At 37.7% G+C, this 15,000-nt stretch overlaps 1 protein-coding gene across 1 annotated transcript in view; it reads right to left on the reverse strand.

The window, feature by feature from the left end:
- The window catches only part of LOC135213901 (peripheral plasma membrane protein CASK-like), a 164,298-nt gene that overhangs the window by 36,996 nt on the left and 112,302 nt on the right, over positions 1–15,000 (reverse strand). The window contains exons 4-5 of the mRNA XM_064247997.1: positions 11,133–11,210; positions 214–389 (exon numbers count right to left, since the gene is read on the reverse strand). Coding sequence (XP_064104067.1) covers positions 214–389; positions 11,133–11,210 — 254 coding nt within the window. The remainder of the gene's footprint in view (positions 1–213; positions 390–11,132; positions 11,211–15,000) is intronic.

Here is a 15,000-nt window from a genome sequence, read left to right on the forward strand (position 1 = left end):
ATAATATATATATATAATATATATATATATATTATACATACACATACATACTAAGTGTACATACATTTACATATATATATATACTGTATATATATATATATATATATAATATATATATATATATATACATACATACATACATACATAAGTTCTTGTTTAGAAACGAAGTATAGAGGGACAGAAAAAAAAGGGGGGCGGGGGGCGACCACTTACCCCCGTTGACTAGGTCCCCGTTCTGCAGCTGGATGGCGACGCCGAACCCCCCCAGCTTGACGGGGGCGCTGTTCTCCTTGCAGGCCAGGAGGACGCAGTGGGGCTTGATGTCTCGGTGGATAATGTCGTTCTCGTGGCAGTACAAAAGAGCCTCCAATATCTGTCGCATGTAGTGGCTGCAAGGATACAGAAGGTAGAGAGGGTATAATAAGCAACAGTACATGATATTAAAACAATGAAAAAAAAATTGCGCCGATGTTTCTTCGGCGCAATCGAGTTTTCTACACAGTGTATAATGTTGTATGGGCGTCATCCACGACCTCGGTTAAGATGAACGAGCGTGGTACAGGTTAATTACGAGAGAGAGAGAGAGAGAGAGAGAGAGAGAGAGAGAGAGAGAGAGAGAGAGAGAGAGAGAGAGAGAGAATATATTGTCATCATTTACCTTTAAAAAATTCTAATTGCTGTTATATGCAATTCATCTACACTGTTTCGCCTTCAGTACTAGCCTCCCTGGGGAATCAAATATCCATAAGTGCATTTGATCCCCAAGGGGCTAGTACTAAACACGACGAAACAGTGTAGTAGATAAATCACTGTTTAGCCGTATTTAGTACTCGCCCTCTGGGATCAAATGATCCTAAGCGAATTGGTCATTTCACAAATTCCCCGAAATCCCTGATTTCACATATGTACCATAACATACGTAAATGAATCCGAACAGCACCAGCCGCTACTGGCAAAAATAGTGCCGACCAAATCGGAACAGCTGATGGTGAACCGATAATTAACCCTCGCTCTACATTCCAAAATTACCCCGGCACAGTTCATGAAACACATTAGCATTTGGAATGAGGAAATACGGGTTTACACGGTTAACATATATAAATTTTGAGTTAATTACCATGAAATGCTTTTACTAAAACCTAAAATGATAAAAGACCAATGTACCGTTAAAAGTTTATTTATATAAAGCTGGCGTGCGTTGCCACCTTGAAAATCAAAATAAACAGTAATAAAGAATCATTACAGACCAATTACATTATTTAGTACGACTGTTCAGCTTCCTTGCGTATTTCATATTTATCTCTGCCAGACTGTGATTTATTACAAAGCCATTTATAATACCGCAATAATCTTGCTTTTCAATCTACGGCAACCTGCAGAAACTAACCAGTGACTTAAACCATCTACTGTAGCATCCTGTTTTATCGTCTAATTAAATCGATGCGGGATCACATCGCATTTCAAATTAAGGACTACACGTCCATTCGCCTACCATTAACGACAATATGTCCCACTAGTTATAGTATATACCTTGCGATGAAAAAATGTGGAACATACGAACAGTCTTGCTTTCATGTATTTTCCTCATTTATAATTATCATCAAATATAACGTTTTTGGAATAATTCCCTTCTCATTTCCTCTGATACTCGACATCCTCGGCTTCCAACTCGGCCTCCTAACTCTCTCTCTCTCTCTCTCTCTCTCTCTCTCTCTCTCTCTCTCTCTCTCTCTCTCTCTCTCTCTCTGTCTTCCAAAGGTCATTCATCACCAGCTTATGATTTACTGGCTTCCCAAAATGTTGTCATAAACCCAAACTCCCACGCCAAGTTTCGAGCTCTTGCTTGACCTCTCAATTCTGGTCCCCGTGGCCACAATTGCTCGGGAGCTGTCTGCAAAATCCGATGAAGTTTGACGGGAATCTTAATGGGGAATAATGATAAAAAAAAAACTCCAGTTTTAAATAGCGGTGTAATAAAAACTCATAGAAAAACTATTATCGTGTAACTAAAGAGATTTCCCAGTGGTATCCATCAAACTCTTGAAATGTGAGTTCCACACTCCACGAGAGGTTAAAAAACAAAGAAAAAAAATCTCATCAGTACATTCCGCAACGTACAACAATAGCAAATAGACTGCTAGTAAATATTCATTGCGATAGCGACGAAGATGATTGTATGAATAGATTAATAAAGGCCTGATATCCACCAAACCGTTTACAGATTTCAGCACAATTACGATTTGCATGGAAAAAAAATCTTCATAGAACCAAGAGAACCTTGCACATCAGGGAAATTGAAAAAAAAAAAAAAAAAAAAAACTATTTTGAGCAGAAAAAGGACGAGGTAGATGGGGTCAGAGGGTGGTAGTTTCCCTCCAGTGTGTGCGTGGGAGAAGGGGAAGGGGGGGGGGGGGTGAGGAGGGGGGCATCTGTGTGAGGAAGGGACGGTTGTTTCGGCACTGTCGACATTACATTGGTGGCGATCCACGACTGTTACTGGAAAAAATTGGAAATATAAAGAAATGACAATATAATTTAAAGTAATCAACAGACAGAAGTTCCCCTGACCTACGTGCATTAGGAAACGACTCATTATGTAAGATACCCACAAAAATGCTATGCAATGTGTATCAATTTGCTTTGTTAGACTGGAGGACAAAATATTTCCTTTTATTCTGGCAACATTGTCACTGATATATGGCATTTTGGAGCGTTTGTGACCCGACCATGGTTTAATTGTGTTACTCCTATGGCTAGCTTTGTCTTCCAAACTGTCGAGGTCAAAATCCAAAAAGGGGAAAACAGACCACTTCGGGCATGGCAATAACAATAAAAGTGCCTTAATAGTAATTTCCAAATAAAATAATGTTTCCTTATCTATATCCCCACATTGCACCTCAAACCTCACCAACTTCACCTCACTCTCTCTCTCTCTCTCTCTCTCTCTCTCTCTCTCTCTCTCTCTCTCTCTCTCTCCAACGCCATTCTCAGTTGATCGGCCACAAAAACGCTCTATTCTTTACCTCAAAAGAGCCTATAAAACACACCGACAGATGACGCATGATAAAGAGATTTGGATTCAAGGATCAGCGTAAAACTCGCCCACACGATCCCAGGAGAAGCCAACACACTTCTTCAACTTCTGGAAAATACCTTTGAAGAGGAAAATTTTCGCTTTTTGCATCCGATGTTCAGAGGCAAAATCTCCAAAACTATGCGCTGAAGAGACGCGGTATTTGAGTCGATCGCACTAAAAAACGAAATGAAAAAAAAATAAACCAAAGCTAAGGAACCATAGCTGCACAGTGCCATGGACGAATGTAAAACTTCTTACAGTTTTTTGGATATAATAATTTTCTGATCTCAAAAGAATAGAGGTCATAAAAGTAGAAAGTGTATCTTTCCCTTTTCTACTGTGGTGAACAGATTACAGTAATCGACCTACAGCATTTATAAAAGAAAAAAAAAAAACTAATAAACATAAAAATAAATTCAAGCTAATCTTAAATGAATTATTATTATTAAGTCCTAAAAAAGTAAAAGTACCGCCACTTTGAATATTGTTCTACAAAACACATGTCCACGGAAATCCTTGCCGTGAAGAAATGGATTATCAGGCAAGAATATCACAATTTTGAATTAGATATTTTATTGGGTTATCGGTCAAGAGCATTAAATTCTTATATGTTTCATTAAGTAATTTTCATGGAATGAAGCTATAGAAAAAATTATAACTTCACTCTCGATATCATAAAAAACAATAATAAGAATAACTGTCAGAATCTAAGGAGGCAGCAGGAGCTTTGCAAAAGTTTTGTCATAAACAAAGACCACGGGGGACTAAACAGGAATTGTGAGGACGAGTCCTTAAACGACATGAAGTTTGGGTGTTGAGCAAACAAAGTAACCAAGCAAGAAAACTGTCAAAACTTGAAATTTCTGGACTGAAATGTGAGATAAGAAGGGTCGAAGGAGAAAAAGATAGCCACCTCAAAATGTGGAGAAAGTTAAATACGTGAAAAGACGGCAAACATGGTGCGTGGGTGGCAGGGCCTTGGTGACATCAGCCGCAGATTGATTACTTTCTGTAAACTCATCATTTGACAAAATCAAATTAATCGGCGAGGAAAAATTACGTACTTTAGGAGAAAGAATATTAGCAATGTATATATAGAATTCAGGCCAAAGTCCAAGCGCTGGGACCTATCAGGTCATGTAGTGCTGAAAGGGATAATTGACAGAAAGAAGGTCTGGACGGTGTAACAAGGGGAAAACCTCAAAACAGTTGCGCTATGAAACAATTGTTAGGAGACGGTGGAAAGTCAGGTGTAAGAAAGAGATAATGAACGGAGGTACAGCAAAAGGAATGAAACGTTGCAGCTAGGGGGCAAAAGGGGTAAAGCAAAGACCATTAAATACCGCCTACAGTGCACCGCGTGAGCTGCACTGACAGCTCTACTACCTTAAGGGGGGAAAGACTAGTAGGTGTCAACAAGAATATGCTACATCAGACCAACAAAAATTATTATTATCATCATTATAGTTCAGTAGATGTAACCAGCACTTGGATGCCATTGACCTGAAATTCAAGCTTCCAAAGCACATTTGTTCCAACCCCCCACTGCTAAGACCCCCCAACACTGCAGCAGTAACTGATCTTGATACAGACCCAGTGACTTCTTATCGCCAAGAGGGAAGACGCAAACCCGCGACATCTGAGTGGCAATTCCACGACACTAACCACTATACCCGCGTACTAGCTAAATGTTAGATAAAAATTCTCCTTTTCAGTTTGTGAAATGTGACGTTGACTGGGATAATGGGGATTCTGACCAAGCTTTTTGGCTCAAGAAGTCTGCTCTACAGGAGCTTCATCCTTGATTCAGCATTTAGAGGATAAATGTGACAATAACATACATATTTCTTTAAGCAGGTGGTATAAAAGCAAATGCGACCGAACTAACATCAACAAAAGAAGAAAAACCACAACAATAATAAAAAGTTTGAAGGTACCATTTCCACTATTCTGAACATAACTATACAAATTCTTATCCAATTACCTAGAGGAGAGAGAGAGAGAGAGAGAGAGAGAGAGAGAGAATGTAACTGCCTGCTGATTTTCGTAACTGAGAAAGTCATCAGTAATAGTAATGAAGGAGAGAGAATTTTTCAACAGCTTTCATGGTTGTCATGATGCTGAAATTTATGAAATTAAGGACGAGAGAGAGAGAGAGAGAGAGAGAGAGAGAGAGAGAGAGAGATGAATGATCTTACGACAATAAACCAAAAGGAAAGGACTTTACCATCTACCTTTGAAAGACGCAATCCAATCGGAGCCAAAGAATGAAAAGTGCGTTCAGCGCCATTAAACATGAGTCGCCTTTTTCCCATCTTATAAATGGAACGTTTCGGAGAATAAAAACGTTTAACGTCGTTACGTATGAATCATGCCTCTTCTTGCCCACAAGGACACTAGAAGGGAAAATAAGTTTTTAGGGAACTAGAGCATTTATGTCGTGCCCGAGGAAATAAGAAGCTTAGCTTAATAATCGTGTGAAAAGAGACAATGTTAAAGAATCCGGAAAAATCCTATGGATAAATAATACATAAAAAGTATGCACATACACACACACACACACACACACACATATATATATATATATATATATATATATATATATATATATATATATATATATATATATAAACATTAAGCTACAAATGTCGGGTTAATATACAACCAGCGCTACTTTAGTAATATCACCAAAAGGGAATTATAAGGGATAAATGAATCACGGTGACTCGAACATTCGAAAGTACCCACCAACGACTTCCAGTCGACGTTCAAGTCCATTCGGATATCAAGGCCTTTGTAATATATATATATATATTATATATATATATATATATATATATATATATACATATATGTATATATATATATGTATATATATATATATATATATATATATATATATATATATATATATATATATATATATATATGTATGTATGTGTGTGTGTGTGTGTGTGTTTTATAAAATGATGAGACACTGAGCTCCGAATGCAGCATGGGTAGGGGAAACACACCACACTCTTATAAATTTAGAAAAACGCATGCAAATGAGTTCTTTTCATAAAAATAATTGATCTTCCATTGGAGCCGTAATGGCTCTTAAGTAGAAGGCACCTTTTTTGTTCACCCAAATAAAAAATCAGAACGTGATAAGCTAATTAGCAAGGATGAGGATAAATCGATATCATTGCAGTGGAAAAAGATATTCTCTTAATTTGACAAACGTGACAGCTGTTTTAGTGTGCGGGAAAAAAGCTATTAGTGTGTGTACGACAAACACACACACACACGCAAATGCCTACCCGGTCACGCAATCAGCTCAGTCATCTTAAACCATCAGGAGAAGGTAATTAAGACCAAGCTAATGTGTTTTCCTTTCCTCCTCAAGCGGAGCTTAAAAGAAAATGTCACAATCTTTGGCCGTTCTAACATTATCAGACATGATATGAGGTTAAAAAAAATACTCCCGTTGTATTAAGGTACCATAATTTTAATGGCTGTTTACTTGCAACAATTAACAGTAACTCAGGAAAATCCAGAATATAAAGACAAAATTTATAAAGACCTGACAACACTAATTGGTATGTGAACCCAAACCCCATGTAATTCATTTGTAAAAATCTATTTTGGTTAAACTGGCAAATAATTAGAAAGGAGAATTGAAAAACATTAAAAATGTCTGGTTACATGATTTGCGATAAAATCATGCTGTTAATTGAGACAGTTTAAAACTAAGCGGGAAAAAGCTATAATATAAATCTTACTTTTAAATGAGCAAACTGTTATGGATATTAGTTTATGAATGTATAGCCTTGACCAATTTATTTCAAAAGAAATATATAAAACTAGCGCATGGCGGCGAGCATCCGTAAGCCATCATTGTTTGAACTTTAATATCATCGGGATTTTTCATCGTAGAAGAAAAATAAGAGCATAATTGGAATCCCCGTGAAAGGTTCTATGAGAATAACGCTTTCTTTTTCTCTATACCTAATATTAAAGAAATTAGCATGGCCAGATATCCGGCGGGATATTCAGGTCAAAACGCCATCTGGCTAAAACCATCCCCTATAAAATCTAGTGTATACATGGTCCGACTTTGGTTCAATTCGGTCCAGTAGTTTCAGCGTCTATAGCTAGCATACACATATACATAAATACATACATACATAGTCTGACCGTCAGCTTTATACATAAGATGTACACACCTCAAGTAGTGTGTATGTGTGTGTAACCAGATCCTCTATAACCCACACACACACACACAATATATATATATATATGATATATATATATATATATATATATATAATATATATATATATATATATATATATAGAGAGAGAGAGAGAGAGAGAGAGAGAGAGAGAGAGAGAGAGAGAGAGAGAGACCTGAATGTTACCCCTGAATCCATAAACATAACTAAGTTTATAATCCCAACTTTCAAAAGCTTGACAATAAAGTTAATTATACAACGATGAAAAGGCCATTTCTGCATGCCACTTTAATTAATCAGGGACGAAGGCGCACTACTCATGACAGGTATCCGAACACAATCTATTTAAAATAAGCGCCGAGAGTATAGGTGCCGAATGCGAAACTGATAAAACAGGATACACCTCAATTTCAAAAGGATTAATTCTATCAGTAAAGATTCTTCTATACATCAAGTTAACGTGTACCATGGAAGTCCTCTTATGTTGTCATTCTAATCTAATGAAAACGCGCTCAATGAGTTATTTTTGCTCATTCGGGGAGTAAGCCGACAAACTACTTTGTTGTTGTTGTAGTTGTTGTTGGGGGTTAGGAAAAGTCTAAAACGGTCTGAAAAATGAAAAAGGTGTTTCGCACTGAGTTGAAGACACGCGAATTTTAGGATAGGATATTTATGATTTATTTATTAGAATGAAAATGTAAAAAATAAATAATGTGCATAATAAACAGTACAGGAAAATTATTTCTGATAAAATATAGCATATAATTTTCATTTTCGTTGAAGAAACAACGCGCTATCTGTCCATAGATTTTAGCACATTTTAATTTATTCAACAATCTATTTCGTTCATTATTGTCTATGTATAAAGAGACACTTGACTTGGAGGGGGATAGATTTCTATTAATATGTGTAAAATGTGTAATTTGATTGATAGCCAGTTATAAACACTAATATACACATGCGATTTATGTTATATTCACAATAATTAAGCCACAAATATCGTTAAATATCAAATTCATGATATCTTTAGAATAACTTACATTAAAAGGGATTTATAACTGATGTCTATCTCAATAGCCGGGTGGACAAAGGTCGATAGTCTATCGTTGTTTCTAAACCAAAGGCCCAGGTTCGCATCCTGGTCGTGGCACGAACACACACATATTTATGTCTATCAATAGGTTACATAAAAGATGGATTTGCTAAGATACTATGTGATATGCTGTGACGTTTCTTAGAATGTAGGAATCATCATTTAACTTCCCTGGAGACAGAGTGTTCGAGGTGACGAGCTTTGGGAATGCTGACATGTCTTTTTGAGTAGTGTGCATGTCCTGTTGCTGTGAGCGCTTGATACAGAGGTGCTTTGTGAGTGTGGTTCTGGGCAGTTACCTGGGGTGTGGACAGTGTGTGTGAGTTTGTGCGTACGTGCGAGCCTTTTCCTACATATGAGAATGTAGCATTACCAAGATGGATAGATCTGTGCAAGAGAGGGGAGAAGCCAAGATGGCTTTTTCAAGCAGTATCTTTGTTATATAGTGTTGTGCATACTGTGTTGAATGGGTACGCATATTTTATTTTGGCTAAAAGATGAGGCTGGATTGTATTTGAATATTTATTTCAGAGATGTTCTATTTCATATGATCTTTGATTATACTCTGATGCTTATCAGGGTGTTCTCCTGTCTTCTAACAGGCGATTCTGGAGAAGGGGTATTGATCTGGAGGAAGGGGAATTGATCTGGAGAAAGGGAATTGATCTGGAGAAAAGGGGAATTGATCTGAGAAAGGGAATTGATCTGGAGAAAAGGGGAATTGGTCTGAGAAAGGGGAACTGACTTAATTACTATGGTGTACTGTATTATGACTTGCCCAGTTTTTATGACCAAGATAATATTGGATTATTGGAGTAGGAATATGGAATGGGCTATCTGAGTTCAATCATTCATTCAATCTTTTTTGTTAAAAAACCTGAGTTAATCTAGCTAATATTTTGCTTTTAAATAATTGCATATTTTCGTAAGTTCCGTGTCTGATTTGATGACCTTAGATAATGGAGAGAGAGAGAGAGAGAGAGAGAGAGAGAGAGAGAGAGAGAGAGAGAGAGAGAGAGAGAGAGAGAGAGTTGTTGGGAATCGAGAGAGAGAGAGAATGTGTTACCAGTTGCCTTGGGCGCTCTGGTCCATTGCTACCTTTTAAAATAAAAGAACGAGATTTAGAATCTCGTTATCAAATATATAACAGATAGAATGAAAACTGTCTGACAGCCAGGCTGCACCTCATTTTTCCCAGCCTTACTGTCCACCTCGTTCATGTCGTGCTTTAAAACCTGCAACTTCTGAGCTCACGACTTTTAACTTGGGCTTATCTCAGGTATCGTAAAATCATCCGTTTCTTCTCTTCCTGCAATCAACTTGCGATGGTACTATTTGTTTCTGATCATCGATCACGCCAGGGCAGTGGTTCTTTACTTCTTTTCAATGGCCGTACCCCTTGGTATCTCGGAATATATTCTGGTACACCCTCCAATTTAAATACAACAGACATATTAAAAGATAATCTAAATATACAGTGCCATTGCACTGGCTATCATGTCTCATATCCCCACATTTAAAGTTCCGTACCCCTTTTGGGGGCTACAAGTCCTACCCCAGGTTAAGAGCCACTCAGTAAGGATTGCATAAACCCTGCATGAAGAACGAAATTTGAAGAAATATAGATTCACATTTCATCAAAGAATTTGCAAGGATCGACAAACTGACGTCTTTAAAGAGCACGTAGCCAAATGCGCAATACATAATCAAAAAGCAGCTATTAGTACATTATAAATTCATAACAATGTTTAGTACATCCAGTCAACTCTTGTCAAGTGTTGAAAACCTTTTCAGCTAACTATTTGGGATCAAACAACACTTTTCACGATTGTTTTAATGAAGCATTCCTGCTGATGAAAAAATGCTTTAATCAGATTTGTCGAGAAGTGGATGATCCCGTTTGATAGAAACATGTTTTCACGCATAAGCAGTCATAACCATGAACTATTCCTCGTTTTACGACATAAGCCAAGTGGCCCTAATTCCGAAGGATACTTTTCGTAACCCAGCCTTGACGATCACACCCCTGTAGGAAGGTAGCGCAGTCACTGCACCTCACGCGGTGCACTGTAGGTTCTCAGCAGCGTGCCTTCAGCCCCTAGCTGCATCCCCTTTCGTTACCTACCACTTTCGTTCCCTTTACTGTGCCTCCTTTCATATTCATTTTTCCATCTTACTTTCCACCCTCTCCTAACAATTGATTCATAGTGAAACCGCGAGGATTTCCTACTGTTACACTTTTCAAACCTTTTTACTGGTAATTTCCGTTTCAGCGCTGAATGACCTCATGAGTCACAGTGCTTGGCCTTTGGCCTGAATTCTATATCCAATTCAGTTCTTGGCGATCACATGAAAGCCATGAGGCTTCATTAAGTTTCTATGTACCCCCATCATCGCTGGTTGTATTTCCAAGTTCTTGGAAAATGAAATACTGGAAATCGACTGCTCAGAAAAATAAAATGGAGAAATAAGATGTGTTTGTAAGTTCTCCTTGGTATGGCTTTGCGAGAACCAGTGGAAATATTAACCACTTGTCCATATAACTTCCCTGATTATCTCGAATATGGTAAAAAAAAAATTAAATTATTCATATAACTTACAAGAGGTTACTACCACTTCCGGCAATCAAAAGTGGGTCAAAATACGGCATAATTACCCAAGGTAAGCTCTGAAATCAATAACCTTGAAAAGTAATGCTGGCTAAATTCGTAAACAAAATGAAAGTCTCTGCTAAGAGCATTCTTTACCTGGCAACAGCTTCACTGTATACAAATCCGGACATCGCCCGTTTGACGATTTCGAAGCAGAGGTCGGCGCCATCCATACTGGAAGAGAAAAGAGAGCATTTTAATCTATGTATTTATGTGGAAATGTATGATTGGCACAAGGTTTTTTTACTGGCTGCTCTAGGAGCAAGAGCCCGTGCTGGCATAAGGCCAGCTAAATCTAAAACAAAAACAGCATAAGGAAAATACATGCATAGTTCAAGAAATTTTTTCTACAATAATAAATTCCGAGTGGATCTTGTTTCTCTGCCTCCCGGTGGGGGCCGGGGTAGGAGAGACATGAGACACCCACCCTCTTAAAATCTGTTTGTCCGGCCCGGATGGCCAAACATGACGGGCAGCGCCGTGTTCCAGCGCAGCGTAGCGCGCCATCGAGCTCGTTATCCAATAATGGTGAATTTCAGAATCGAGAATAATTCGAGCGACATTATACTTGTAGCCTCACACACAACCAAGGTGATGAGTAAAAGCCAGGGATTAATTTGCAACACATTTCCTGACCACGGAAATTAAATGGGAAAAGCAGAAAATGGACTATGCTTTAAGGGGAAAAATTATATATTTTTTTAGTGACTCCTCCTCAATACCATTGATGATAAAACCACATCTGATGATAAAATGCCAAGGCTAAAGAGACGGATTTCAATCCCACACTGGTGCCTGTGCATGTGTGTGTGTGTGTGTGTGTGTGTGTGTGTGTGTGTGTGTGTGTGTGTGTGTGTGCTGGGGCTCGATTCCTGAAAACTGATTGTCTCAGATAACCTAAGCAATCTATTGCCAAGGGTAAAAGGTATATTGTTGGAAACATTTAATAGGTATTCCATATTCTTCTGACAAAATACTCCCCTTTCCTAATTCTTGTACATCACTAAAAAAGGACTGCCTTGACTTTGCAATTGACTTAACCAGTTACTCTTAATAACCAACACTTCGTAATGAGAGAGAGAGAGAGAGAGAGAGAGAGAGAGAGAGAGAGAGAGAGAGTATCCTTTGTAAGTTTTGAATTTTCAATGACCAAGGGATTGAGAAAGAGAGATGAACCTCACAAAGGCTTTATTGTCACGAAACCTATCCAACACGAGAGAGAGAGAGAGAGAGAGAGAGAGAGAGAGAGAGAGAGAGAGAGAGAGAGAGAGAGAGAGAGAGAGAGAGAGGCAAAAAAAGGCCAGATGTTCATTTAAGTTTTGGGACCACCCAACTTCAAGTTTCTTTTCCCTTGAGATGACTATTCCCTAAACTTGGTGTTTCTGCTCCCCCCTCCCCCACAAGGTACACATTCCCAGACACTCTATATAAGTCGAGTTTCACAATACATGTGAAAGCATCTCACGTCTACCGAACGTGGTCCACTATTTCCTTTTTTTTTCCTCCTCTCTCTCTCTCTCTCTCTCTCCTTCGCTGTTGGTGTACTCGACACTTTGGTTGTTGTGAAGAGGTGTTTACACTCTGTAAGTGCAACTAGACTTGTCGCAGCAGCAGTTTTCAAGATCAACTAAATCGCTGATACAAATGCACTAAATTTGTATCGTCATCTCAACGTTTTATTACGTAAATTACTTCATATGCGGGCTATTCACAATACGAACAACCTGATCTTTCCAAATGCAAATCAGTTATTTCATTTGTTTATCAAAAGGACGCACAGCTCTCAAGCTACGTGGTTTTATCTCATACAGTTAAGATAACCTAGCACTGATATAGGCTATAAAGAACTATAACCGCAATTTAAATCAGTCAAGATCCTACCCATTATTAACGTCATGTTCTCACCAATGATGTGCTAATTTGTCCCTCATTTGTATACAAGAATCGGTATCAACTCAAAATACATTTTCTATGTTTGTAATGGCTATGCAATTCCAATTTATATCTTTCAAGGGAATCCTTTCTTATTTTTTATGCAATGAAAGCAAGAGAACGTTAAACAATACATATGATTCATTCTCATGAAATGCTATTTTGACAGATTTATAATGAAAGAGAAATCATTACAAGAAGGGTGAACCACATATTGCAAAACTCAGCCAACGCAACTAGCATGTGTAGCCGAGTGTCCAGTGTTATTTGTCCTTTTTTATGAATACCAAGACGCAATTCACCGAGTAATACAAGTACTTTGTATTATTATCGCTCTGCTTCACAAACTCGGGGAAACTGCTGATATTTTCTTCAAATGAATATTACGATTTATGGTAACAAACTAAGACATCACTATACTAGAGCCATATACAGCTATACCATGGAACATTCGAACGGTCTTTCAGTAAAACTATATACTTTGCTGAGTTTCCGTCCCCATAAGTAGCAGACTGAAATGCAAAGAGATCCAGGCACACCACAACTGCAAACTTGGTGCATTAACCCAAATTCCTAACTACAACAAGAGCGTGGAACTGAGATGTACTCATATTCAAACATTTCTTTTATATTTGAACTTTCTGCAAAAAATATTAAACAATTTGAATTTCATTTCATATGTGTTGAACTAAATATTGAACTTAGGCCAAAGGCCAAGAACTGGGACATATGAGGTCGTTCAGCGCTGAAACGGAAATCGACAGTAAAAGGGCTGAAAGGTGTAACAGGAGGAAAATCTCGAACTTTTAGGAGAGGGTGGAAAGGAGGTTGGAAGAAAGAGAATATGAAAGCAGGTACAGTAAAAGGAACGAAAGGTGCTGGAGGTAGGGGCCAAATGGACAGTGCAAAGAACAATAAATAATGCCTACAGTGCACCGCAAGAGATGTCATCTCGGTTGCAGATTTGGTTACAAAAGTTTACAAAATAACGAGGCAAACAATCATGGGTTATACTGCTTAATTTACGTAAAAATTGGTGAAAAAACGTTTTTCCAGTTTATTAGCATGCTGTATGGGATTATAAACAAGTACAAAGGTTTATTATCTCTTCAAGAGAAATTAAACGACCACAGCCAATACCCCTACTAACAGAGGGATCTGAAATTAAGTCATTGAAGATTTGTTAAAAAAAAATTTAAAAATAAGGAAAAATAAAACACTTGATGTCTGGATACCACTTTATCATTCTATTAAAGAATCGCCGATAGTGTAGAGTAAAAAGAAAAAAAAAACATTCAAGTATCATTATGGAGTTTAAGGGATTTTGATTTAATAATGATATGGAAACCACTGGAAAAGGGAGCTTTCAAATCTTGTTTATAAATGAAATCTAAAATAAATCTGCAAAAGCCAAGCTCAGGATAACAAGGGTAACATAAATTAATACCTTTCTTTTCACTCCCAATTCCATCTTTATAAAAACAACACCGGTCTATGGCTATTCTAATCCACGTGTAGACTTCTCATCGTTCTTCCAGAGACCAGCACCAACCCTCACAGCCACTTATCTTGTATATAAGTATGAAGAACGAAAAGTCCTTGCTCCAATTCTAAGGATGGTACTTAACGTCCTTGCGATTGGGACATATCATAACGACCCTCTCTTAAATTACCCTTATTTTTTGACAGAATCGGGACACGATTTTTTTTTCTAAATAAAAGGCCACATAGAAAAAGTTGTAATAAAAAAACATGATCCATTGCTTATTGAATGACAATTTCAAACACCCCTTTCATAAAACTTTTGACCTATTCGTATTTTTCTCTCCATTATAAATTGATGGGTTTAAGCTCCTTGTCTTTCTATACTCTATTCTCGCATAATTATCAAAGGTTTAAAAGTAATGGCCAAGGTTAAAGTTTCAAGTCTTTGGCAACCAAAATTTCACTTCTTTAAGGCATTTTCTTTCAATCATAAGAGAAATGGCACATGAAGTGAAAAAAGGGGCAAAAAGCTCACAATAAAAGGATA

This window comes from Macrobrachium nipponense, chromosome 43 (genome assembly GCF_015104395.2).
Source record: "Macrobrachium nipponense isolate FS-2020 chromosome 43, ASM1510439v2, whole genome shotgun sequence".
In the NCBI taxonomy this organism is placed as follows: domain Eukaryota; kingdom Metazoa; phylum Arthropoda; class Malacostraca; order Decapoda; family Palaemonidae; genus Macrobrachium; species Macrobrachium nipponense.